Consider the following 26,854-nt stretch of genomic DNA (forward strand, 5'->3'; position numbering starts at 1 on the left):
ACTCAGACATTTTTTCTTTCTGCAACACGATTAAACTATTATGACGATACCTTACAAATTTTTACTATATAAAAAGTAAATTTATTTACATATCATTTTTTAAAATAACTTAATTAATGATATCGTAAGTTGAAACTGATCTTATAAATAAACAGTTACTTTCTTTGGTTAAAAGTGGACAAGTATTAACGTTTGCGTGGTGAATTTGAAGTGTCAGAGATGGGCTTAGACTTTTTAGGTTAAATTTTGGAATTTAGTATAGACTAGTGAGAACATAATAGGTTAATAAACAATCAAACACAAGAGAATTTCTGTAGAGTTGTAGAGATAGGGAGAGTTGTGTAGAAACCCAAGTTGTTCTGAGTCGGGTTGATACAAGTGTAGATCTAGAGGTCGGATTCAAAGGACACCCACATTGTGTCCATCGAAGAGTCGAGCTACTTCGGATTGGCTCTAACTTTGCTGTAATGGAAACAAACTCTTTTATTGCAAAGATAATACAAGAACAGTTAAAAACCGGAACAAAAATCACTTAGACAAACATCAAATCTGTACAAGTAAACTCAACTGCCTACTCGAACGATTAATATGTTGGGAGTCAACAAGTTTCCAACTCAATTTTCGACTGGTAGGCTAACAAATCTATCGGCAGGAATGGATCATGTCAAACTCTCCGTTTCTTAGATGGAACAGTAGCTTCAGACCATGACGAGGGCTTAAATCCTCCAACCAACAGCTTTGATGCAGCAGAAGCGTTTATTTTTCTCCTCTTAGATTCCAGCTCTGAATGTTTAGAAGAGCCAGACGATCCAAAGATTGAACCAGAGTAAATCATGGCTCGTTTATCTCTTCTGTTCTTATCGAACTTATGAGCAAATTTAACACTTGCAGCAGTTGCAGCATCTTCTGTAGAAGGAGGTAATAGCCTAATACCAAGTCCTACTTTCTTAGCAGCAGCCTCTTCTTCGGCAACTCTTTTCTTTTGACCCTGTGTACATGTGATGAGGACTCTTTTTAAATGGTGGAAATAGAGGAGAGGGTGCACAAAACCAGTAGTGAATAAAAATACATACCCTAAGTGTGGCTCGTAGAGCCTTGTTCATCGCATAATCATCTGAATGTCTAGTATCAGATACTCGCTGAAGACGAACAAGTAAAGGCTCAGCTTTTTTCTTCTTCTTCAAGTCCTCCTCCTGGTGCTCAAGGCGATAAAAAGGATCCACCAACTTACTTTTATCTGGATAGAAAAGTAGATCAGTTATTAACAAACTGTATTCCTCCTAATAATTACAGTTCATTACGATAACTACTGTATGGTTATCTGAAGAGAGACTTCTATGCATCTGTAAATACAATAACTTCTCCAAGTGTAATAGCAATATGAATTCATCAAGAAATGCACCAAATAATTCTTCAATACAACTATAGTATTTACCTTCATCTACTGGGAGTACCAAGGTTTCAGCATCTTCAGCATCATAGTCTTCAGTCTTCTTTTGAGCTCCACTAATAATAACATAAGCACAGTTTTTTGGATCTGTTTGAATGACAATCTCATGCTTGCAGCATGCAGATTTCATCGAAAAGCTCCATATCTATCACAAGTAAGGAATTACAATTAGCAAACAAAAAACAAAGACTCATTTGAGCTGGCAAATTTTGGCGTACAAGTGAAAATTTTCCATTTCATTAACTGCATCATGAAAAAAACTTACCTTTGTGGAGTAATAATTCCCTACTTGCTTTTTCTCAGCATTGAACCTCACACCCTTGGCAATCATCGACTCACATCCCCCACACCAGATATTAAATGGCATCTCAAACCTGTAACAAAAGGATATCCGGTAGTGAGTAACGATGCTCATAACAACAGAGATAGAAAATACATAATGCATTACTAGGTAAAAAAATTTATGCATGAGTAAGACATTCTATTTTACTTCTTTTGCAACTGCACAGATTCCTTCCATCATCATTTCCGAGATACTGAACTCAGTTTACTAACAATGTTGTCAAGCAGGTACTCCAAAAGTTTTCGGTTTCAAGTATGCATTTTGAATCATCATATTTCAAGTATGCATTTCGAATCATCATATGCTTACCAATGTCAATTGAGGAAAGACATAGCCTCAAGCTAAAGTTCCAATGTGTGGGTGATTCCTAATATTTAATCTTATCTCGGTTAAAAGATAAAATCATGCTAATAAATTCTACTCCAGGTAAGCAATTATAAGCCCAAGGAAGCAAGTCCGACTAAGCCTCTCTATTTCTTCCTTTCTTTCTATTAAATAAGTAATAATTTGCATTACAACGTTTTAAGAGGTACATGAATGCTTCCCTGGGAAATAAGGGAAGTTTTATGAGATGTCCATTGAAGTTAAAGTTAACAGCATGGTAAATCCCCACCCCCACCCCTTTTTTTTTGGGGGGGGATAAAATTGAATAAAGGCAACAGATAACAGATGCAATGGTAAACATCACTTAAAATTCTTCAACCCAAAAATGTCTGTTTTGTTTTTCTCCTCATCCAGATTATTTGTTACTGCTCAAAATGTTTCCTCGACATCCCAATGGACAAGTAAAAATACAGAATGTGACAGTTCAGTACCTTATAATTAAAATGCCCTGGTCTATCTTTCTTGCTCTCTCTCGGAGAGCATGTTGACCACGGAACTTGTTCAGTGAACCCTGAAAAGAAACATGTATAAGTAACTAGAACTCTTTTTTTGAATCCAATATTCCACCGGATACAGAACTGTAAGAATTAAAAAAAAAGTTTATATCTATTTACCTTCTTGGGAGACCATTCTGGAGGATAGTAAAAGTTGTCTGCCCTAGCAGCTGCAAGTGAAGACTGCAAAACACATAAAAATAACAAACAACAGTTCAGCACCAGCATTTAGATAGTTCAAAGGAAAAAACAAGCGATGGAAACTTAAGCCAAAAGTTTATAGGCGCTTATGTAAGCATGTGTATAACTTATTTCTACACGTAATTGATTGGATTTTAGTCGCTCGGTTGCGCTGTAAATTGAGTTACTGCACCTACCATACAAGTAATTACAGTTCTGTCTTCCAAACACTTATTTAACACACAACAACAGCTCAGATAGACAATAATACAAGAAAATATATAGAGCTCACTGATGAATTATAAAGCATTTCACAATGTTGATGGCTGAAAAAAGAAAAAGATAACTAAAAAGGTAAGAAGGGCAAGAAAAATAAACGGAGAGATACATGTCATATCTGCTAGGAAGAAATGACTGGAAGGCCACACACATATAAGCTTTCTCAACCTCTCAAAAAAAGGACCAAAAAATAGAAGATTACAACTTCCACACACACTTTACGATCTTAGAAGAAAAAAGAGGAAACAATAAAATAGTTCTCAAGAGGATAAAATGCAGGCCTTACATGAACCAAACATATAATAGAAGGAAGGGATCACAACTTCAGACAGTCTCATAGAGTTTGATATTGAAATAAATACTACTGCCTATGTTAATAATCAACTGGAAGATATAAACCATAATCAAATAAATCAAGCAAGAAGTAGCAACTAACCGCACCTAAATCTCAAACTAGTTGAAGAAATCCCATTTATACAACTTAATTAGACACCTTAACAAACTCAGACGATTCCTTAAAATTAACTATTTCTATGCCGACAGTCAATAAACCATAACCCTCATCCTTTAATCTAGACATGAGACCAGCTATGCATAGCGTAATTAACATCGCCAGAGCTAAATACCCTAATCATTTAACAGCTCATCACAATTTTACAATCAATGGTCAAATCAAACATCACCGGCGAAGAAATTATGTTTAATTAAATCTGTAAAGCAACTTTTATGAAAAAAAAATCTTAACTTTTAATACATAGCATAAATATTTTTAACAACCATGCTGTCCAGGCCACTTTGCGCACACCTATACTAATTTCACGGATACCTCCCACATCCCACCAGAACCTAGACTCATGGTTCTCAACAGACTTCATAAACCACTATACCACACCTTCGAGTAACTCTTAATATTCATTAACACCCAAACTGGAACCATTAATCACATATCAGCTCAAAAACTCTCTCTAAGGTAAATTCATAACAGTATAATTCAAAATCTTCACACACAAGACCTATCATATTCAATTATGGACAATTCTCAACATATATAAAAAAAAAATAACAATCAAACATTGATATAAACCCTAGATGTTGAAAAAAAAATGAAAAACTCACGAATTAATCATAATTAACCAAACATATCATGATCTACGTACCATTTTTTGATCTTCAAAACTTCGTTTCTCTGATCGATCGTTTTGATCCTTGAAGATTCAGTTTAGGGATTTCGCGTTTTGATTGCAGTTTGGGGATTGTTTGATCATTTATACGTGAACAAAACGACATCGTTCTGTTAGTGGATTCAGGCGGCAAAAGCCCGTAGGCGGTGGTGTAGTTTTTATTAATGGGCCTGGACCAACAATTGGACAAATTTCACAAATAGCCTATAATAGAGGTTGATGTACGTAAATATCCTTTTTTTAGGTTATTATTTAAATTTGTTTTTTTTTTCAAAAAAAAAAAAAGTTGTACAAATATAATCTTCGAGAAATAATCATTACAGATGATGTTAGATTCGAGTGTCATATTTTTATCATGTACTGCTTAATTTCGTAGATAAATATTAGATAGTAGTATAATATTCACGATAAGATATAAATTTTTCAAGTGTTAGTAATGTTTTCTTAGGTTTTAAGTTTTTTTTAAAAAAAAAATCGTTAAATTGTTTTTTAAAAGGTTGTTAGATCGCAAGAAAAAAAATGGGGGTCATTTACTAAATAGAGGTTACAAATATTTTATGGTTATTCATTTTTTCAAGACTCATGTTAAAGGCATAATCATAGTATATAATTTTTTATAAATATAATCAATTTGAAATTAACTATGGTGTTTTACTATCTAACTTTAAACGATTGGAACATAAATAAAATTTTATTTTATTTTAAATTTGGTTCGATAGTCTCAAAACTTTATACATGCACTTGCATTTTTTTTTTGCCATTCAATGTCTTATGTTCACATTGAAGCTCGACAATTGCTCTTCTGGTTGATCTGTTTTTGCCATAGTCATAAAAGAAATGCTTCTTTTTTCTTTTCTTTTCTTCAATATCATAATGAAGATTTGGGTGGTATATAAATGTGAAAACCATTTTAGATAAATCCCACTAAAAGTGCACTTATATTATTGCTTATTATTTGTTTCCCATATATATTATTATACCCCTATGTGACACCATCAATACATTATAACTAGCTTCACTTTTTCCAAATAGTGTGTAGATTGCTTGGTAGAATGATAATATGGAGTACACTTGTTCCCCCATCATAGAGCAAAAGAACTTGGCAATTTAGTAGAAACATATATTTGCATGTTCTCCTTATAGAAAGAGAAAATAAAGAGTTGACTTTTATATAATATTAATCGCTCTTTTTTTTAAAAAAAGAATGATTCTATTTTTTTTTCAGTTTATTTAAAAAATATATAATATATTAATCACATTAAATTATATGTATAAAAATCACTTGTTATTATATAAAAGTTGAATTATTGTCAGAATTCATAGTCTAGTAAAACCGATGAAAGCACTTTTGTACATAATAGCGTGAATCTAATTTCCTTTGCCGTTCACAGACTCATTTGTTCCTCTTTCTCCGATCTCCTAACATAGTGAAAACAATTATAAAAGTTGAATTCGTATAAAATAGATGTATCTAATACTTTTTTTATGATCGATTAGCTTATATTTCTTTATTTCGAACAATAAGTATTGAAAAAATATATATCCAACATATAAAACTGATGGTTATATCGATCTATGTATTACACACATGGTAGACCTCATACAATAATACCTCTTGATTTCAAAAATCTATATGGTATAATTCAGGGGATTTTATATTTTACATAATGACCACTTTTATTATTCCTTGAAATCTAAGTAACATTTATTGGGGAAAAAAAGGTCTACCACCCCCCATTTCCTTTAATTTCCACCCAACTACTCACATAATATCTCAACCTTTCCTTATTATACACAACATTAAATTTTTAGCTTATTCACAAGTCTCACATGTAAGCAAAAATCCATTAGATTCAAGCTGTCAATCTTCAAAGTTTCTCAATCTCCAAGAAGTGAAAAAAAATTTAAATAAAAATTGATCCTTTATTATTTCAATATTGATGATCAATATTATTATCCATGTTTCCTCTTGTGATCAACATTTTCTTACAACATGGGCTTAAAGGTACCTCATGTAATATGTTTTGTTCTTTGGTTTTCTATACTTGTTCTCTTATTTCAAGAATTCAAATTCTTGAAAAACAACAATAAAGTCATTATATATAATGATCATGATCACCACTCTTTGTTTGGTCAAAGAAAAACACTTCTAGCAAGTAATTTTGACTTCACACCTTTTGTGAAACATGTTCATCACCATCACCATCATCATCATCGGGACGATGTCTACGAGCAACCGGAGGCTGAGCCAGCCGGAAGTCATGAGATTGATCAACGATATGGTGTCGAAAAACGACTCGTACCAACCGGACCGAACCCTTTGCATCATTAGGGTTTTGGAGGAGAGTTGTATACAAAAAATAATGAAATCAAGCTATTCCTATTGTTTTATTCTTGATCAAGAACATGGTGTATGATCTAGTAAGTCTTTTTTTTTTTGGTGCTTTGTGTACATGGTACTAATGAAAATGCTTTGATATTATAACATTAGCTTATTTCTTTGGTTATATATATTGTTAGCTTGAAAACATATATATGAGAATGTCATGATCGTTTTAATATTAATCATATAAAACTATGATGTATAATAAAACTCTTGCTTAAAAATCATATCAAATTTAGGTGTTCTTTTGTTTCCTATCTGGTGTCTAGTACCCACTTTAAAAACCTGACTAGTCAGGTTTAGTATATGAAAGTTTCATTTTGGAAATAGCCACTTTCTAATAAAGACGACTATTAATATCAAAATTTGAATATGAAATCTCTGATTAAGAGAGCGCGGCGGAGGGGGGCAAAATTAGGTTTGGTGAATGTTGTTGCATGGGTGAGTTGTGAAAGAAAATTGTCAAGGGAGCACATGAGTAGTTGTAACGGCACGGCAAATTAGAGAGGAATATTAGACTACTTATTAGCTATCATAATTAATATTATGAAATTAATTAATGTTGTTGGTTAGTATATAGTTATTGAAGGCTAAATGTGTAATGCACGTGAAAAGTTGGGTAATTAATTAAATATATACTAGCAAAATTAAATCCCCATGACTATACCTAAATGTTTGTCTACTAACATTTGCACTAGATTTTAATTCAAGGCGAAATTAAGATTTTGAATTTATTATAAATTGAGTATAGCTAAAGTTATATCTCACTAATTCTGATTTTATAAATGTTTAACACAACAGTTTCACCAATTTCATATATCAAACACATAAACATTCCACTTACACAAATTAAAACATTTAATAAGAGCTAGTGGTATTGTTTTTTCTTTTAATCAATATATGTATTAAGATTTGAGTAAATTTAGATTTACCTTTTACATGATTCGTTTCTGAACGTGACACTCTCGATACTAGGGTGTTTTCAGTTCTCTCAAACAAAACTCATTATTATAATATTTCTGAATGAAAAAAAACAGGAAAAAGTTATGACATTATGAAAATTGATTGCTTGAGAATGCATGAACCATCAATTGCAAAAATATATATGCAATTATGCTGAATCTTATAAAAGTTAGAAATGTGACATTGAAGTTTAGACAACAATTTACTTTTGTGCTAGTAATTTTTTCATTATTCATGATAGTGATGTTTGTCCAGAAAAAAACTTACTTCTCTGCGTGAAAATATTAAATGATTAGCGGCACGTAATATTGTACTATTTTCTTTGTTCATTTTTTATTGTGTTACGTTTTCCGAAAGTTAATTTAATTTGATTAATTTTTAAAGTAAAATTAGATTATATTAATTCGATATTTTAAATAAAAAAATTAGATATTCAAAAACTATACGAAAAGTACTATAAATTATAACTTTTTACATATCAATATGATGAAAAAAAACATTGTAAAATATTAGTTAAAGTGCGTATCGTTTAACTTTAAAAACCATGATAGTTGATAGTGGACAGAGATAGTATTTGCTTTATGTTTTTTTTTTTAAAAAAGAAAAGGTAGTCAGAAAATATATCGTGTTCACGTAGAGTTCATGCCTTCGAGAAAGAGTCACATTTTAAAGGTGTGTGACGTAGACAACATGCCTTTTTGATGTATATAAGAATTAGAAGTGATTGCTTTCACCATTCAAACTCGTGACTATAAAATTTAGTTACTATTCCTTCATCCTAAATTAACAATTACTTTTAGTATAGTTTTTTGAATAGGACAAGAATAATTATATGATTAAGTCATAAAAGTTATATACATGTAAAAACATACAGATGCATACATTGCTCATACCAACATGAATTGAGATGAAATAGTATTATATCAAACACTTCTCGAATTTGAATCTTTGAAATAATCTTTTTTAATCGCTGTCGAAAATAGACTACAATATTGCATCTAACCTTAGATCTTATATAATCATTCAATATACTTAAAGCAAAAGCACCAAACATACTCTTTGTATTTAATTCTTACGTAGCGTTTAATTTATAACTCATTTGATTTTTCTCTCCCATTTACGAGACAATATAATTGGGGTTTTTTGGGGGGTGGGATAGGGGGAATGGAGCTTTGGAAATGAAATGATACAATGGAGAGTTAAAACTTTTTTATCGCTCTTTAATTAATTTTATGAGATAATTACTATTTTTTATCGACGCTTAATACAGATATCAAGTAAACAAAAATATTTATAGGTGTCAATTGTTAGCTAAAAAAGTTTATATTATAAAGGAACAAAAAGAAGATGATGTCTTTCTGTCCCACCTTTTCCTCCTCGTGATGGTTAAGGTAAAAAGTTAATTAATTGATTCTTAATTAACATCATTGGTGGAACAAATTAATTAAAGTGAAATGTCATTTTCTGTGTGTTGTTAATTACCCAACAAATTATCTAAAACTCTCTAGAAGATGCGGATCATTTTTTATTTTATTTTTCTTTTGGATTCAGGATGTCGTATTAAGATTTTATTAAATTTAAATTTTATTGAAAAGTTTCATATTTAAAAATAAAAAGCTTCCTAGCTAACAAAGGCACCTCTAGTATATGAAGTTTCGGGTTTGAATAGCTTTGAGTACGAATTTATTTTTGTTAGAAAACGTTTTATCGTTTAATTATGTATAATTTTTCTGTACAAATTTAAATATAATCAAGCTCTAATGTAAATATCGAACAAGAAAAAAAAACTACACTAATACTACCATAAAATTTGCCAATTTCATATCATGGAAAGCACGTACACTTACATGAAATCCTTGTATCAATTATAAAAATACATGCATCATGATTAGCAAAACAAAAGTCCACTAAGACTAGAATCAATATATATTATTCTTTTAAGTTCAACCTTTTTATAAAAAGAAATTAAAATATGATTTAGAGTTTGTCTTGAGAAATTGTATAATGTTCAACTTCAAATTTAAATTAATTTCAATATGATTATCAAACATCAAATAAAATTTAAAATGAAAAACTAATGTATAAGACTTTTTCACATCACAATTATATTCAAATGATCTATTATATATTAAAAGAATTAGAAAGGTATATATACAATATTTTGTTTTGGTTCAAAACTCAAAAGTCTAAATTTAATTCGAAAAGTTTCACATTATGTAACATCATATTCAAGATCTAAATTTAGAACTTCTAAAAATGTGTTTTTTTCTCTACATATAGATACAAACTTTTATAGTATTTATTTGCAATGCAAAAGTTTTTTATTTTGCTAATTTTATTGATTAAGTTAAGAAAAATGTTTGATTACATTAATGTAAAAACTTAATCAAAAATAAATTATAATAAGCGTTCATCCATAATAAGAAGATAGTTATTAATTATTTAGTGATTACATTATAAAAATTGATTTAAGTAATATCGTCAATATGAAATAATTTTTTATACTATTGGGTTATACAATTTAGGAAGACTTTATACAAGTAAAATATCATATATCTTCTAAGAAAGTTACTTCTCAATGTCATTTGAAAGATTCGACAATATAAAAGATTATTTACCTTTGATTTGAAAATATAAAATATTATTTACTTTAACGGTGCATACAAATTAAACTCAAAAAATTCTAGAATATTTTATAAAAATACGTGATTTAAAATAAAATATATTAGGAATATTGTTCACTTAATAATGAACAAACCTATCATATAATTAATATTGACCTAATCCAAACTTAAATAACTGATAAACACGTCTTCAATGATTTCAAAAGTGAAAAAAGTGCTTGAATTAGTCAAAATATAAAAATATATTAATGAAGCATGAGTTAGTAAAGACTTGGTAAAAATTCATTAGTTGTTAAACTTTATTAGTAAAAGTCTTCAAAGAAACAAACCATGAAATAATTTCTTAAACAAATATGATTTTTCCTTTCATCTTGAAATTTTTTTAATTGACTTAATTAATTTTAAAATATAAAAACAATATTATATAAATGGGCAACTTTCACATATAGCAAACAAAAAAATCATATTTGTATAATATAGCAAACTTTGCATAATTCCGCTCCATAGCAAACATAAAAACTGTATAATTCGCTATACATATAAAAGTGTATAATTCGCTGGCCTAAATTGTATAATTCGCTGGCCTATTTCGCTGCAATTGTATAATTAGCTTTGCATACAATTGAATCGAATTAAAATGTATGTATATTGCATAATTATAAGTGTATAGCAAGAAGATATATGGTTTTCTCCTTTATACAAAAACAGAAACACAATATATACACTTCTGTTGTATAAAGCTAGAAAAATTTGTATTTCACTGCAATTGTATAATTCACAATTGTATAATTCTTTGGCCTTTTTCTCTGCAATATTTGAAGTAAAATGTTTGTAAATTATATAATTAAGTGTATAACACGAAGATATACATTTTTGCATGTGTATATACAATTTTCTCTCGCTTTATACAAAACAGATACAGAAATTATACACTTCTGTGTATAAAGCGAGAGAGGCGAGAATGGGAGAGTGGCGAGCGAGACTTCTGGGAGAGAGACGCCTGGCAAATTTTTGTCAACGTTTGCTATGGAGCACAATTAAATCAAACCCTAGCTATTCCATTTAATTTAGGTTATTAGTTTGCTATTTTATACAATTTTCCCTATATAAAACTAATACGTTTAATGATTGAGTCATTAAAATAATTCCAAAGCAAAATTTAGAGTTTGAAATATTTTTCCTACCTTGCAACTACTACAATTTTAGTGTTGAAATCACTACACCATCAAAATAAAATATTGTATAAATTATACACACTATGATACAAAAGTTTAATTATACTCTCAATATATCTTAACTTATTTTAAAAAGATTGTTTTCCATTAATTATGATGGTTATTAATTAACGTTTATATTAATAATTTACTTGTAATTATCTTTTAAGTGATCTGTAAATAGAAACCCCACCCCTACCCCACCCCCACCCCCACCCCACCCCACCCACCCTTATTTATATACTCCTTAACTCTTCAAGACTTTAATCATTTCTTTAATTGATTTCTTCTTCATCTAATCATCTCCTAGCTTCTTCTCCCAACTTGAAATTTATCAAAATACCTTAATTTTGTTTAAAATGGTTCTTTCAATATTATTACCAAGAATTAATGGTGATAATTTATGTACTTCTACACCATTAGCAATTGGTTTATTTTTTTCAATAATAGCCATAGTAGGACTATGTGCTAAACATGCAAAAAAATCATCAAAAAAATCCAAAGCTAATATTATTAGTGAATCCAAAATTGTTCCAAGGTTGTCATCACCACAACAATTAAGCCCTAACATGACCAAAAAAGGCGGTGAATTTTCTGATGAATTTTCCGGTGAATTGGCCGGAGATAAAAAGGGTTTATGGCAAAAGACAATTATTATGGGTGAAAAATGTAAGCCACCACAATTTTCAGGTGTGATATATTATGATTGTTCTGGAAATAGGGTTTCTGAACTTCCAAGATCACCAAGAGCTAGTCCATTACTAAAATATGCTTGTTAATTATTTTAGATTTTATTATCTATATAAAATTTTGTTTTTTATATAGTATGATCATGTTCTCTCTATTTTGAATTATTGCAAAATGTATGGTGCACTTATTTTCACGAGATAGTGATAGAATCTGATTACATAATATTTTATTATTATACTGAGTATGATGATATATGATGCACGTATATGATTTTTCCTTTTTGAGATTTTATGTGTGGATGTTGAACTTTTGTAACATTAGAATAATTGAATTTTACACTATGATAATAGTATTCCAAAACAATAGTTTAATGCTAAAATTTTATTGCAATGCAAATGGATAAAAGCTATATTATCGAAGAAGTTGTATTAGGAATTAAATCTGCGTACATTATATCTTTATCTGTTTTCTTAAATTTTTTAAGTTAGTTTCTAAGTATAGTGATTAAACTTTATTTGTTATAACTTTTACACTATAATAATAGTATCTCAAAACTATATTGTCCGGTTAAGGTAACTAACTTTTATCAATTATTAGAGTTCTTTAATGTGGTTATGGATAATTTTTTTTTTTACTGTTATAATAATGGGTAAAACTCAATAACCATATGCAATTAACTTGGGATTCTATCTCTCAAGTTTGTTTGCTTGTTATTTTATTTAGGTTCTAAAAATTAATTAATTCGTTTAATTTATTGTTCACTTTTGAAAAGCAAAGAGGAGTTTAATAGTATAATAAAAAGAAATTAGACTTGATCCCTTTTCTTTTAGTATAATAAAATAAAATAAAAAGGATGACACCTTTTTGGGAATTGATTAGGGGAATTATAACTTTTTTGATCACAAATTCCAACGATTATAAAAATATATAAAGCTAAATATCTTTTCATTCAATCACGTTTGGGAAGAAAAAAAATATGAAGTAATACATAAATATAAGAATCGAAATTAATTTTGACATTAAGAAAAAAGTGTTATATTATATATTGACGATTTTAATAAATTTAGCTTCAATATTTTCAAGAATCAGTTTGATAATTATATTATTGATGTATGTAATGTTGATAGCGGATTCTCAAATTTAGATGAATTTGTTGAGCTTTTTAAAAAAGTTTAGTTGAATAAGAATATATTTTTAATTTTTCTCTTAATATTTTGATTTGTGAAAGACATTGGAAACAAGGTATATTAAAAATTAATTCGCAAAGTTGATAAAATATTAATTATATAGTGTCTTATATATAAAAGAATATTTTATATTAATTCGAATAAGTTTGTGAGACCAAATAATCCATGTGACTTGTGACTTGTGAGTAATATTATTGAAATTCTAAAGCTCATTATATTATAATTTCTATGATGAATGTGTAATTATATAAGGATAAATAAGATTTAGAAATGACTGTTCTTAATAATGTTTGTAGACAAATATAATACATATGAGTTGTTTGTAGACAAATATAATACATATGAGTTAGATAGCGTTTGGTCATAGATTTTTAAATATTCTTGGCAAATATTATTTGAGTGAAAATTTGTGTGAAATTTCATCATGTGTTTGGCCATAAAATTTGGAAAATATATTTCACCTTTTTAGAAAAATATGATTTATACACACAAGTTTTAAAAACTATCAAAACTAACTAAAAGTTTGTATTACAAGTCAATTGAATGTTAGTTACAACAATAACAAAAAATATCCATGACACTGAAGCAATGTGGTAATTTGGAGTGAGTGCAACAAGAATTATTCCATACATCGTGAAGTAGATAAAGTACATGACTTTGTTACCTAAAACCAATTTTTAATAATTTTCATCAACAATCATATCATTATTTAATATTCACTAAATATTTCATCACTATTTTGGTGTTCACGTAAAAAATGATGTAATACAACGCAAGCAACTACTAGAGAGGGTGTTTTTGTAAAAGATAAAAGATTGGGGTAAAATTTTAATTTTTAAAATATTCCAAATAATGATATTTGGCCCAAATACTAGAAAAAACTAGTATTTGGAAATTTGAGATATTTGCCAAAAAATATTTGCCAAATAATGACAAATTGTATGGACAAACATTATTTGCCAAATTTTCCCTAAATATTATTTGAAAAATTTATGGCCAAACGGGTCCTAAAATAAGAAAAAAATCGTTTGAGATGATTTGGCCATTATATGACCAATCACATCATATGTAAGAATAGTAATTATTAAAAATATTTATATATATTTAGAGAGCTTCTAATTCTAAATAATCTTTAATTTACCTTAAAAACATAATAATTGTTAAATGATAAAGTGAAATAAGTCCAACAAAAGCATCCATAAAATTCTTATATATATCACTTAACTCCAACTAGTAACTAATAATTTTTTTTAACTAATCAAATTCAAATTCTACTATACATCTTTCTTGTTGACATTTATTTGAAAGGAAAAAAATAAAGTGAGGTAATGTTAACTTTTACTTCAAGGAGCAAAGTAAATAACTTGACCTTTTTACTCGATCAATATTTATAATCAATCAAATCTATCTAAGTTTTTGTTTACTGAAATCTCGAATTTGATTTCTAAAATTAAGTAAAAGATATTTTTCCTTTGATAAATTTTATATAATATGCATACAAATAAATCAGTATTTCAAAAATCAAAATATAGTTTATATAAATGAAATACAAGAATATATAAATAACTACAATACAAAGTTACTAGAAATTTATTATGTTAGTATAAGGATAAATCTATGAAATTTGGAGAGAAAAAAATCGATTAAACAGCTTATATTTTATTAAAATAAATATAAAAATAATAAAAACATTTGGCCTCCTAAATTTTTTGCCAAAAAATGTTTAATATATTATTTATTTATTTCGCACCTAATTTTGTTGTTATTTTTGTTTTAATTTGGATGACATATTTTTATTATAATTCTTTAAAAAAAAAAAATATTTTTTATATTTAAAAACAATTTATTTTTACGAGATTAATAATTTCATAAATATTTATTTATTTCTTTTCTTAAATTTTCTGTCTAGTCAAATGTAACGTATAATCAGTTGACACAAAATGACTAGTAGAATAAAAAAATCATATGGTCTAATAGATAAAGCTAGTAATCTCTTCATCGTGATTTCGAATCATGAATATGAAAAAATTCCAAAAGTCATATACTCTCAACCTTATCTTTACGAATTTAGATTAATCGAACTCCGATTTAGCACAGAAGAGGAAAAGAGCCTAATCACTCATCTCCCTCACTTTTCCAAACTCTCAGTTCAATTGCCATCTGCAACTCTCTGATTAAACATCTTACACCAATAGAAAAAAAATGTGGAGTTCCAGTATGCAAATCTTAACAGCATCTTCATTATTCTCCACAACAAAGAACCCATATTCTGAATTTTTCAATCAGTCGGTGAAAAAGATAGAATCTCCAGCTAAAACTAGAAGAAGAAGGGGAGCAAGAATGGAGATTTTGGCCATGGCTAGTGATAATTCAGCTAAAAATGAAAAACCCACTAAGCTAATTACCTTTTTGGGTAAAGGGGGTTCTGGGAAAACCACTTCTGCCATTTTTGCTGCTCAGGTTTGTCAATTAAGTGTACAGTTTTTCTATAAAGATTCTAACTTTATGTTCTGTTTAGTCTTTTCTAAGCTGTTGAGGATACTTTTGTTGTTTTAGTTGGAAACTTTGGGGTTCTGTTTGTATTGATGCTTCTTTAGTTATTTTTGGGTTTCCCACCTGATGTACTGAACCAGCATTGGAGCCAATTAAATTCGGATTGACGGGAAGTCCTACGTCTCCCTAACAAAGATGATTCCGTAACCAAGGAGACTCGAACACGAGACTCTAGTTAAGGATGAAGGAGTACTTGTAGACTATAGTCCAAGACAGCCTTTGTTAGTGCTTCCATTTATTGTTTTATATAGCGAGACAATTGAATTTTAACCAAAACAAAGTAAAGATTGTGGTTTCTGTTGACTGGAGTATTTCTTTTAAATGAGTCAAGCTATGATTTATGAGGTTTATGACAAGATAAACTATTTTCAACCCAGCTCAGAATAAAAGAATGTTATGATATTTCATTGCAGTTACTTTCATGAATCATGATTTAGTTCATTTGTCTTCAACTGTTTTTTCTTTAGAAGCTGCTGACTTTAAAGAGGTATATTAGTTTTTAGTTACATATTCAAAATCAAAAGAGCACAGTTTCCAACTATAATCTTAACCACGTTTTCTCTTGTCACGAGCTCATTCTTTTGTTTGTCAGAAGGAAAACTCGTTACACTATATCTTCCCTTTTCTTTTCCTTCAACACTGTGGGTAGTGGAATAAAGAATTGGAAAAACATCCGGGAGTGCAAGGGAGGGGGTAGGAAATGAACAAACCTCATGAATTGTTTAGAAGTTTGTTTCCGAGGGATTACCATAAGGTTGTTGTCTTAGGTGACCTTATTTCTATAAAATATCTTGACAAAAACTGTGTTTGTATGTGATGATGAGACATAAATTTAGTGCTCACGCAAAATATTAGCACTATTCATTGATCACTGCATCTTTGGCTTTCCCCTATAAATTTTAACAGCATGTTCTTCTATTTTATGGCTTATTATCTGGGCACTGCCACTGCATTTCTGTTGTTTTTTCCCTTCCATTTTTCAGTGCAACTCTCAGATATTATCTAGTACTTGCACATAAGAATAAAAAGACATTCCACATTGACCTGAATCTGCTTGTCTTTTCCCCTTTAAACCTTAACTAATGCTGTATCATATCAGGAATTGTGAGTCCCTCCTGCATATGATAATGTTAGGTAGACTAACCAGCAAATTTCTTTTCTTACCAGCATTATGCAATGGCAGGGCTCAAAACCTGTTTGGTGATACATTCTCAAGACCCCACAGCTGAATATCTTCTGAATTGTAAGATTGGGACGTCGCCAATAACATGCAACGACAACCTCTCAGCTGTCAGATTGGAAACTACAAAAGTCTGTTTTTGTTTAATTACTTCATCTGTCTACCTGCAAATTGAGATTATACATTTGGTTGCGAATCATTTGGGCTGAACAATCATAAGTAATTGCAGATGCTCCTTGATTCTCTCAATAAACTGAAGCAAGCAGATGCTCGCCTTAATATGACTCAAGGAGTTCTTGAAGGGGTGGGTATGTAACTTAGTGGTGCGTTATCTGGCATTCTTTTGCCAGGAAATGGATGAGTCGCTCTTTGAGTAACTTTTTTTCGAAATGTAGTAGGTGGTCGGAGAAGAGCTTGGAGTACTTCCTGGAATGGACTCCATATTTTCATCCCTAGCACTCGAGCGGCTTGTAGGATATTTTGAAAATGTGGTTCAACAGAACAGCAAAAAAGAGAAATTTGATATTATTATATATGATGGCATGAGTACTGAAGAAACAATCAGAATGATTGGTGCAACCAGCAAAGCAAGGTTAGATCTTCTCCAAGACTTGTCAAATGTCTTATGTCTCTATGCCAAAACTGATGTGGAGATTCATATCATTATTTCCACGTGCAGATTATACTTAAAATATCTCCGCAATTTTGCTGAAAAAACTGATTTAGGTAGGCTGGCAAGTCCCTCACTTTTGAGACTTGCCGAAGAAGCCATGACTCTAAGCGGTAGAAATCCTAATCTGAATGGGAAAATGAGTTCAGAAATCTGGGACCTTCTAGAACAAGTATTGGAGGTATGCCAGCTACTAATCTGTTTTCAAGATGCCATTCTATTTGAACTAAAGGTTCTAATGATTTTGCATGCTGCAGAGAGGGTCTTCAATATTTGCAGAACCAAAAAGGTTTGGTTGCTATATTGTGGTGGATAGAAACAGCCCTGTGTCTATGGCTTCTTCTTTACGTTACTGGGGTTGCATAATCCAGGCTGGTGCACAGGTTTCTGGTGCATTTGCTCTTGCAAGACCAAATTCGAGTGGAGAAGTAGGGGCAACGATTGAGGACTTTTCACCTTTGCCTTCTGCTTTTGTTCCACATATCTCAGACGGAGCCCATTTAGATTGGGACAAAATTATGCAGGATAGTCATAGTGAGAGTGCACGGAATCTTCTGACTGTAACAGCTCATGAGGCCAGAATTCCTGCGGTTATCTTTGATCCAACCAACAAAATCGTCACTCTTCTCATGCCTGGTTTTGACAAATCAGAAATCAAGCTATATCAAGTAAGTAGTATGGTTTGTTTCACCTTTCTACATTATGTGTATGCTATGATTCCAAAAAATCGATCCTTTTGTGAACTTCAATGCAACAAAATTCTTCACTAGATAACAGATATTATTTTGGTAATAGACTGAATAAGCATTTACTAATCGATAATTTCTGTAAGCATTTGCCATAGAAATTATCAAAAAGTGGTTGGCTTCTTCAGGGTGTAAGGCTCTCTTAACTGCAACGAACACTAACTATAAAACATTAAACAGATGCTTAGATTTACATGAAGCACTATAATATGTAGTTGAGTGATTAAGAACATTCTTAGCTTGCTGTTCTAGGTTGTCCCAAGATTTTTGCTGTTAATGTAGCACATGAAAAGTTCTACTGACATCTAACTTTCTTTGGTTATCCAAGTTGAGGGCGTTTTGACCTCTAACGATGACCAAAGGCTCGTTTTGTTATTTTTCTCACCATGTTCTTACAATTCATGCTACTGAAAACCAAATTATATGGGGATATTAATTAGAATTTCTGGCTATTTGCAGTTTAGAGGAGGGTCTGAGTTGTTGGTGGAGGCCGGTGATCAGAGACGTGTGATTCGTCTACCATCTCAACTTCAAGGGAAGGTTGGAGGTGCTAAATTTGCAGATAGAAGTCTTGTCATCACAATGAGATAGCAGATGAAATCAAGAAACCTCACCTACATATTTAGCCACAAGCATGCAGCTAGAGTCACTTCACATCAAATGTTGTAAACACCATTGATTTTATGAGTTCTTTCATGGCCAAGCAGTAAATAAATCATTCTCCTATTTATACACAATGGAGGTTGTCCATGTTAAATGGAGAAAAGGGTACTGATGATTGAGTCCCCACAGAATATATTCTCAAGTTTCTTGTAGACACATTCTTCAAATTTGAAGTTAATTTCGAATAATTCTCGAATTGCTTTAATAGTTATTTCTTTCTCATGAATATGCAGGTCCAAATTTCACTCACTGTTCAGTGAAGTTTTTAAAGTGTTTAACCCTACACTGTTTATCCCTGCAACTTCTTTTTAACTAATCTGTGTTATCTGACATTCTCCTTGAGTTTAACCTTTCGAATTGTACAAATGTCCAAGATAGAATATGTTTTGCTATACTTGGAGAAAATGATGAAATATACAGTGACCAAAACCAAAATACAAATATTCTCATGGTTCTTGTGTATTCTCTCCTCCTGTTTGTGACTGAACGCGACTCCTTAGTTCTTCAAACGCCTTCATGCTTTCAGCATCAAATCCTCCAGCAAACTGAAAAGGAAAAAAAAAAGGATTTTCAAAAACAAGCTTGTGAATTTTTCAATCTGTATCTTTACTAAAACAAGTTAACTAAATGCAGGTGTAGTGTTATATACCTGATGAACTCTGAAGGCAAAACGAACTCCTTGTAGAATCAAAAATTCTCTGTTTGGTTCCTTCTCGGGTCCATCCATGGCATCAAGCTCTGATGCTACACGTTTCATGTACTTCCTCGCCAATTGTACTGATGAAAGCTTTATCTGCAGAAGAGAAAAAACATAATGGATCATTTCTCTGCATACTTTGTTTTTGTTTCTTTTGGACGTACTATGAAGTTAAAATGGTATTGTACGTTAGTTACTGAGGTTCTTGATATTTGTGAAAAATATGTTAAGTGGAAACTTCACATTCTAAGGTTTTCCTTGCAGCATGGTTCTTGGTGGAAAAGTTTGTGCTTTTATGTTAAATAGGCTTGAAAAAGGACACCAGAGTGACGTTTCTAGATGAGAACGTACCTTGCCAACAACACCTGAATCTTGCAACCAATCAGTAGGAATACCAAATTCTCTGTATCGTGATGCAGCCATATCGCGAGTACGCAGTAGTGCATAAACACTCTGTTCAACCCTGGCATCCAGAATAAAAACTGAGTTAGCTATAGATAAAAATAAAATGAAAAAACAAAAAAGAACAACTACACATGAAAGGATACTACTTCCAATTAAGTTGGAAGTTTCAATAAGGTCTGGAATAACTTGATTAAAATCTCAACTATTTTCACATCCTACTGGTGGCAGAGCTAGGGTTTTCACTAATGGGGTTCAAAATATAAAGTCATAGGGGGTTCAACATCTACCATATATATATATATAAATAATTTTAAGCATTTATGAATAGTGTAATTTCCGCCTAAGGCAGATCAAATGAACTCCTTGTCCCTCCCTGGATCTGCCGCCCCTGCATCCTACCAAACCTAAATTCTCTAGTTTAAAGATGAGAGACATAAATATCAGTGGAGACTTACTTTTCAAGCAACCTGTACATCTTTCTCAAAGCCGCATCACATTGAAGATTTGGGTCATCCACAAAGGTGGTTACTTGCTTTTCTAGTTTCATTAGATCTTGATATTCGAAAGCAGCCTCTCTCAACGCATCCGCTTTTCCCTCAGGCCAGTCAAAGTGCTTGAGGACAGCTCGTTCGTCAACCTTGAAAAGAATCAGCAAGATACACTGTTAACAGATGCTGTAAAGTGCATGGTCCTTGTCGCTTGAGAGAGATTAATTAACCAATAATTTTCATATCCACCATACAAAAGTATGATTAATAAGTCTAATTTAAGGAATAGGGGATTTGAAGGTATAGTGTAAAGAGGAACTACCAAAAAGGAGAGTTCTTCATCTAGCCAGTTCACAAATGCCACTAGATCCTCAATATTGGTAAAAGAAGCAGCACGAACTTCAGTTGCCAATGACTCGACAAATTCTCCTTGACTTTCCACATCAGCTTTCACCTGGTTTTGCACAATTATCGCTCGTGTCAGAATAGGGTAATAGGAACATGCGTTTCATTCAAAGAAGTAAGAGAAGTTTTACATACAGCTAAGAGGAATGTGGATCTGTTCTCTATCTCCCCGATCATGTTGCTTCTTGCATCTGATGTGTTTGAAGTAGCGGTTATCAAAGCTGATGATGTGTCCTTCTTTGACTCGCGTTTCATCAAAGTTTGGTAGAATTCAACTAATTCAGGAGCACGATGGACCTTGTCACCTCCAGCTCCTCCTTTCATTAAAGATCCAGGAGGAGGTGGTGGTCTAGGCGGTCCTCCGCCAGGTGGAGGTGGCGGTGGTGGAGCACCAGGCGGAGGAGGTGGTGGGGGTGGACCTCCAGGTGCTCCACCTATAACATTATTACCAGCTGGAGCTGGACCACCTCCTGATCGTTTAGGCGGTGGACGAGGAGTCCTAGTAGGTCTTTTCTCAATATTAACAAGTTTCATTTTGCTCACGGCTTGAGAGTCGGTTTTGCTATCACCAGACTGCTCTGCTGACTCACCAGAGGCGGAGACCACTGGCAAAACTGGTACTGACCCTGGCAGTGATACCGACTTCTCTTTCAATTGAGCAAGTTTTGGAGGCAAGGTCTTCTCAAACCTTGCTGCTCTTGCCTGCTCAGCTTTAGCCTTAATTGTCTTCTCTCGTTCTACTGCCAGCTTATGCCTATCTTTGAATGCCGGATACTTCTCATCTAGAACTCCTTCCACCGATTTTGACATTAGAGTAAACGATGATGCAACTGAATTCAGTGTCTCAGCAGAAGATTCTTGAGTCCTAATCGGTGGAAGCTTTGGTGTTTCTGGGGAATCGTATTCCTCAGCTGTTCCAAAACTAGTGATGGCTACACCGTCACCCGCGTTCCTAAGCATTAGAGATTCCAGAGGACCCCTTGGTCTTACACTCATACTCATCCTACCAGGAGATGCTCCTCCAAGAGATCTTGCTGGTGAAGACATAATACTAGAATCGTCTTTACCACCTCTGCTGCCCCATTTCTTCAGCTTCTGGATTAAGTTGGGCTTTTTACTGAAAGTACTAAATCTGCTAGTGGAACTGTCTATAGAAGCATTATCAAAGTCTTCACTACCGGGAGAAGATGGCTGAGAAAAATTGCTTTCGAGATCTGTATCTCCTTGGCCTCGTTCAGAACCTGCATATTCTAACATCAACTGTTTGGCCTTGTGCTGAGATTTTGGGCTCAGGCTTTTGCTGAGATCACGAGCGGATACTTTTCCTTGAGGTGTTTGGTAGTTCCGAAGTTCAAATCTTAAGCATGCGTTGACCCAACGAAGATACACTAGCTCTTCAACTTCACTGAATCTGTTCATTTGAAGTCCTTCTACTTGTTTTAGAAGATCATCATTTGTATGCTTCAAATTAGTTACTTCTTCCCTCACCTGAGCAACCATTTCATTCTGCAGAAGCATGCCAAAAACAAGTCAGGAATCGTCAAAAACATCACACAATCTTTCTCATTATAAGCTGAAAATCTCCCATTATTCAGTGGTGGGAGCGAAACACAATTGTCAAAATTAGGGGCAGAGCTACAAGCTCGTCTACAGGTTCAGCAGAACCTAACTTTGGTTCAAGACATTGTATTTGTGCTTCACAGTTTATTTAGTATATACAAATAATTTAGCCAGAACCAGAAGCTAATCTTTTCTAGAAATCAGAACCCGTTAAGTCAAAATCTTAGTTCCATCTCAGGCCGAAACAGAAGAAACTAAAGAGCATGAGAAACAGCAAAGAATTCTGATAATTACAAGAAATCAGAATATGATTATAGTTCCAAAATATTTTTACAAACTTGAGAATAGAAAGTAAATGCATAAAGAAAGAAGAGCTATAAGTTACAACACGCAGAGATTGTCCTAAACTCGATCCGAGACATGAAAATACTGGTATCAGGAATTAAAATTTACCTCCGTCATATTAGACAACTTCGCTATTTTAGATTCAGCAGCATCCAATTTAATAACCAACTCTCTCTTTTCGTGCTGAAGTTCTTTGTTCTTCCTCTTAAGTTCCATGACCTCCACTTCCAACTCCTTCACAAGTTTAAGCTTCTTGTCAACCTCGGAATCTCTCTTGAAAGCTTCCTCTTCCTTTTCTTGAAGTTCAGTGACATGTTGTTTTAGCAACAACAACTGAGCTTTCGTTTGGTTAGCTTCGAGTTGCATCTGCCTTTGCAGCTCCTTAATCTTGCTTCTAGCAGCTTCTAGATCTTTCCTAGCAGTAGTTCCATGAAAAACCTCCTCTTGAAGCTTTTGTTTCTCAGCCTGTAACGTATTTATCGTGATGTTGAGCATGTCAATCTCAACAGCCTTAATCTTGAGCTGCTTTTGTAATTCGAGGACATCCGACTCTTGTTCCTTCAAACCATAATACTCAAGCAACTCCCCTTCAAGCTTCACCTCCCTTTCCTCAAGTTCCTTAACAAGGTTTCGCAATCTTTCAAGTTCATTCGCGTTGTAGGCCATCTCAGTTTGGTAAACCCTCTCTCTCTCTTCTCTTCCTGTATCATACTTGTCACTTGGTAACGGAAATTCAATCTCCCCGGATAAAAGATCTTCAAATTCAGGGAAAAGATCATCATCAAGATCAATCTGGTTACCCTGTGCTGGATTTATAATTCCATTGATTAATTTAACTTCTTCTTTCTCTTCTTCCTCATCCTACAGATCGCCAAACAAAAAAACAAAAGACAAATTTCCGAACACAATCAGACCTCTTTATAACAACATTTCGCTATAACAATCACATTTTCTGTTGAACCAATCTTTCATGTTATATATATTATATGTTCTCCATAACACCATTTCACTGTAACATCCAAAAAATTGTTCGAAAACAAACATTTTTAACTCAGTATCAAATTGTTCTTACAGAAGATATCACCACTATCAAGCAACAAAAGAGTGCACAAATTTCACTATACTTACAACCACTTCTTTGAGGCCATCCGTCGAATACAAAAGCTGCTCCTTTTCATCCCCTTCGTCCCCTCGTTGTTCAAGCAATGGTTCACCATTTTCTATTCACCAAATTCATAAAACATCAACATAAACACAAATTAGCCTCAAAAAACAAACTCTAATCACCCATTTTAGATGAATTTTCCCATTAAAAATTGAATCTTTACAACAACTGTTCTATCAATACCTAAAACCAAATAAATACTTGTTTGCAACTAATCAAGAAAATTACCTAATGATGGCTTTGAAGGTTTTACATTTATCTGCTTAACTGCATAAGCAGCTATAGAAGCAGCAACCAAGAAACCTACCCTAACTATCATGTAAGTATTTTCAATGGAAAAAATTGAAGCTTCAACTCATTTAACAATAAAAAATAACCCCCACCCATTTTTTATGAAACCCCATAGCTCAAGAATCAATCCATAGCCTCATCAAAAATGAGGAAAAAATGAGAACCCCACAATTGATAATTAGTGTAATGGTGCAGTTCTTGAAGGGGAAGTGTTATAATCTTATCAAGAAAGAAAAAAGATTGGTTTTTTAATGCACAACTGTCAAAAACAAAACACATAAAGCTACAGGGAACCACCAATTTCTTGAGTGGCCAATGTTTGGCCAAAGAAGATTGACATTTTTTTGGATATAGGGTCAAAAACTTGTTGAATGTAGAGGAAAATTTAAGAAGAAAGGGACTTGAATACAGTAAAAATATGAACTTTGGAACAGGTGACACCCTAGATTTCTGCATTCTCACTCTAAGTGGTTAAATAATTTGTTTTATCTTTAATTAGAAATCTCAAATTTCGTTTTTATTATAGATAAAAATATAAAAATAGAGTTGTGTTTGTTAGAGAGTTTATTCTTACATAAATATCTTAGATTTGAATCTAAATATAAAATTATCAATCAGAACCTAAACATGAAAAGTATTTGTTAGAAAATATTTTTACCATCACGAATATTAATAAAAACTAAATGATCCGTGATGTTTCAAATTAATTTGGTATTTAAGTATAGACGAATGTAAGGACTCATTATTATCGAGTCTCGAATTTGAATATGGATATGAACACGTTTTTGTTAGAGGTTTAGATCAAATATAATCGCATTTGTTAGAGAGTTTATTCTTAATATGAACATGGATATAAAATCGTATTTATTAGAGGTTAGAATTTGAATATAAAATCGTAAACTTATTTTGTTAAAGATTAAAATCGAATGAAATCACATTTGCTAGAGAGTTTATTCTTAATTTGAACATTCATATAAAATCATATTTATTTAAGATTAAAATTTAACTATAAATCATATTGTTAAAGAGCATTTTATCATTGCAAATACAACTAAAATTTCTCGATTATAGAAAAAAAATGAAATTTATTAGTTAAAAGCTCTTAAGGTAAAGAATTGGAGTAAAAATTTGTCTTTTAATGCATAAATGTTAGTCCAATTATTTTTGTCATTGTGCAGCTAATAAGATGTGACTTTTTCCTAATTATGCAGACTACAACCACAAGAGTCAATTTTTAACTATGTTCTTTTTTAATTAACTATTTATCAGAATTTACGTTGAAAAGTTTTTAAAATAATACATTTTTTTATTAAAATTGACTTCATATTAAAGACTCGATCACATCCGTTAGTTAAAATGAATGAGTATTTTTCACTTCACGATAACATTACAAAATAATTAATTTTTAACTATTAAAATGAAGGAACTTATTATACTAGTACCTATTTCATCTAATCCCTAATTAAAATCATTTTTAGAGTTAACTTAATTATATGTAACTAAAGTTTTTTTCCACTTATTTATCAATGTTCTATATGGCACGAGTGAATTAAAAAAAAGTATTTGGTCAAGGGCAAAAAAATACCTCAATTATGATCGATTATATAAACTTTCATTATTCATATCATTTTCATTTAACAACTGTTTATAGCTAATATTATTATTACACAAATGTACCAACTAGAATTTTGATTAGGTCAATTAGATATACCTGATTAGTATATTTTGCTTGATATGTCCAATAATTAGTTCATTGTAGCCAACTAATCAAGATACTAATATTACTAGAGATTATTCTCAGAATAAAAATATTAGTTTGAATAGATGAAGATCAAGAAAATATTGTGATATTAAAGATGGGGCCCAAATGTAGCTTTTGGCATAAGAATAAAGAAGCAAAAAAGAGCAAAATTGACATTTAATTTGTGCCTTAGCTTGTATGGATTTTTATGTATGGACTATATTAGTCTACACATAAAGCATATTAGTGATAACTTTACACAATTTTGACAAATATTTACCAAAACTAAAGTCCCTTTTTGGCATAATTTGTGTAGTTTAAGATTTCTCCAATGATTACAATAATATATTCAATGTAATCTAATAACTATGATCTGAGAAGGGTTATAGAAATTTATCTCAAAGACTGAGATCGTTTTCGATATATCATCGACTCAAGAAAAAAGATCCAAATCTATCTAGAAAAAAAAACAATGAAAGTATGAAAAATGATCATACCAGGATGCTCTGCATATAAAAATTAGTCAAAACTCCAATACAGATAACAAACAGACACCGAATAAAAAACCTAAAA

General features: G+C 31.6%; 3 protein-coding genes across 3 annotated transcripts; 1 reads left to right on the forward strand and 2 right to left on the reverse strand.

The window, feature by feature from the left end:
• Nucleotides 1-458: 458 nt before the first annotated feature.
• LOC101267402 (uncharacterized) lies at nt 459-4,426 on the reverse strand. Its single transcript, XM_004238923.5, has 7 exons — nt 4,288-4,426; nt 2,792-2,854; nt 2,609-2,688; nt 1,716-1,824; nt 1,436-1,595; nt 1,074-1,237; nt 459-988 (listed from the first exon to the last, which is right to left on the reverse strand). The coding sequence occupies exons 1-7, from the start codon at nt 4,288-4,290 to the stop codon at nt 665-667; spliced, it is 903 nt and encodes a 300-aa protein (XP_004238971.1). The 5' UTR covers nt 4,291-4,426; the 3' UTR covers nt 459-664.
• Nucleotides 4,427-15,337: 10,911 nt separating this feature from the next.
• LOC101267705 (uncharacterized protein At1g26090, chloroplastic) lies at nt 15,338-19,372 on the forward strand. Its single transcript, XM_004238924.5, has 7 exons — nt 15,338-15,832; nt 17,093-17,236; nt 17,335-17,409; nt 17,504-17,697; nt 17,785-17,956; nt 18,033-18,443; nt 18,981-19,372. The coding sequence occupies exons 1-7, from the start codon at nt 15,575-15,577 to the stop codon at nt 19,110-19,112; spliced, it is 1,386 nt and encodes a 461-aa protein (XP_004238972.1). The 5' UTR covers nt 15,338-15,574; the 3' UTR covers nt 19,113-19,372.
• A 114-nt stretch (nt 19,373-19,486) lies between these two features.
• Nucleotides 19,487-26,841, reverse strand: LOC101267989 (protein CHUP1, chloroplastic). Its single transcript, XM_010322483.4, has 9 exons — nt 24,478-26,841; nt 24,213-24,304; nt 23,193-23,945; nt 21,315-22,685; nt 21,097-21,228; nt 20,742-20,923; nt 20,233-20,344; nt 19,834-19,977; nt 19,487-19,729 (listed from the first exon to the last, which is right to left on the reverse strand). The coding sequence occupies exons 1-9, from the start codon at nt 24,566-24,568 to the stop codon at nt 19,631-19,633; spliced, it is 2,976 nt and encodes a 991-aa protein (XP_010320785.1). The 5' UTR covers nt 24,569-26,841; the 3' UTR covers nt 19,487-19,630.
• Nucleotides 26,842-26,854: the final 13 nt, after the last annotated feature.

Source organism: Solanum lycopersicum, chromosome 5 (genome assembly GCF_036512215.1).
Source record: "Solanum lycopersicum chromosome 5, SLM_r2.1".
Classification (NCBI taxonomy): Eukaryota; Viridiplantae; Streptophyta; class Magnoliopsida; order Solanales; family Solanaceae; genus Solanum; species Solanum lycopersicum.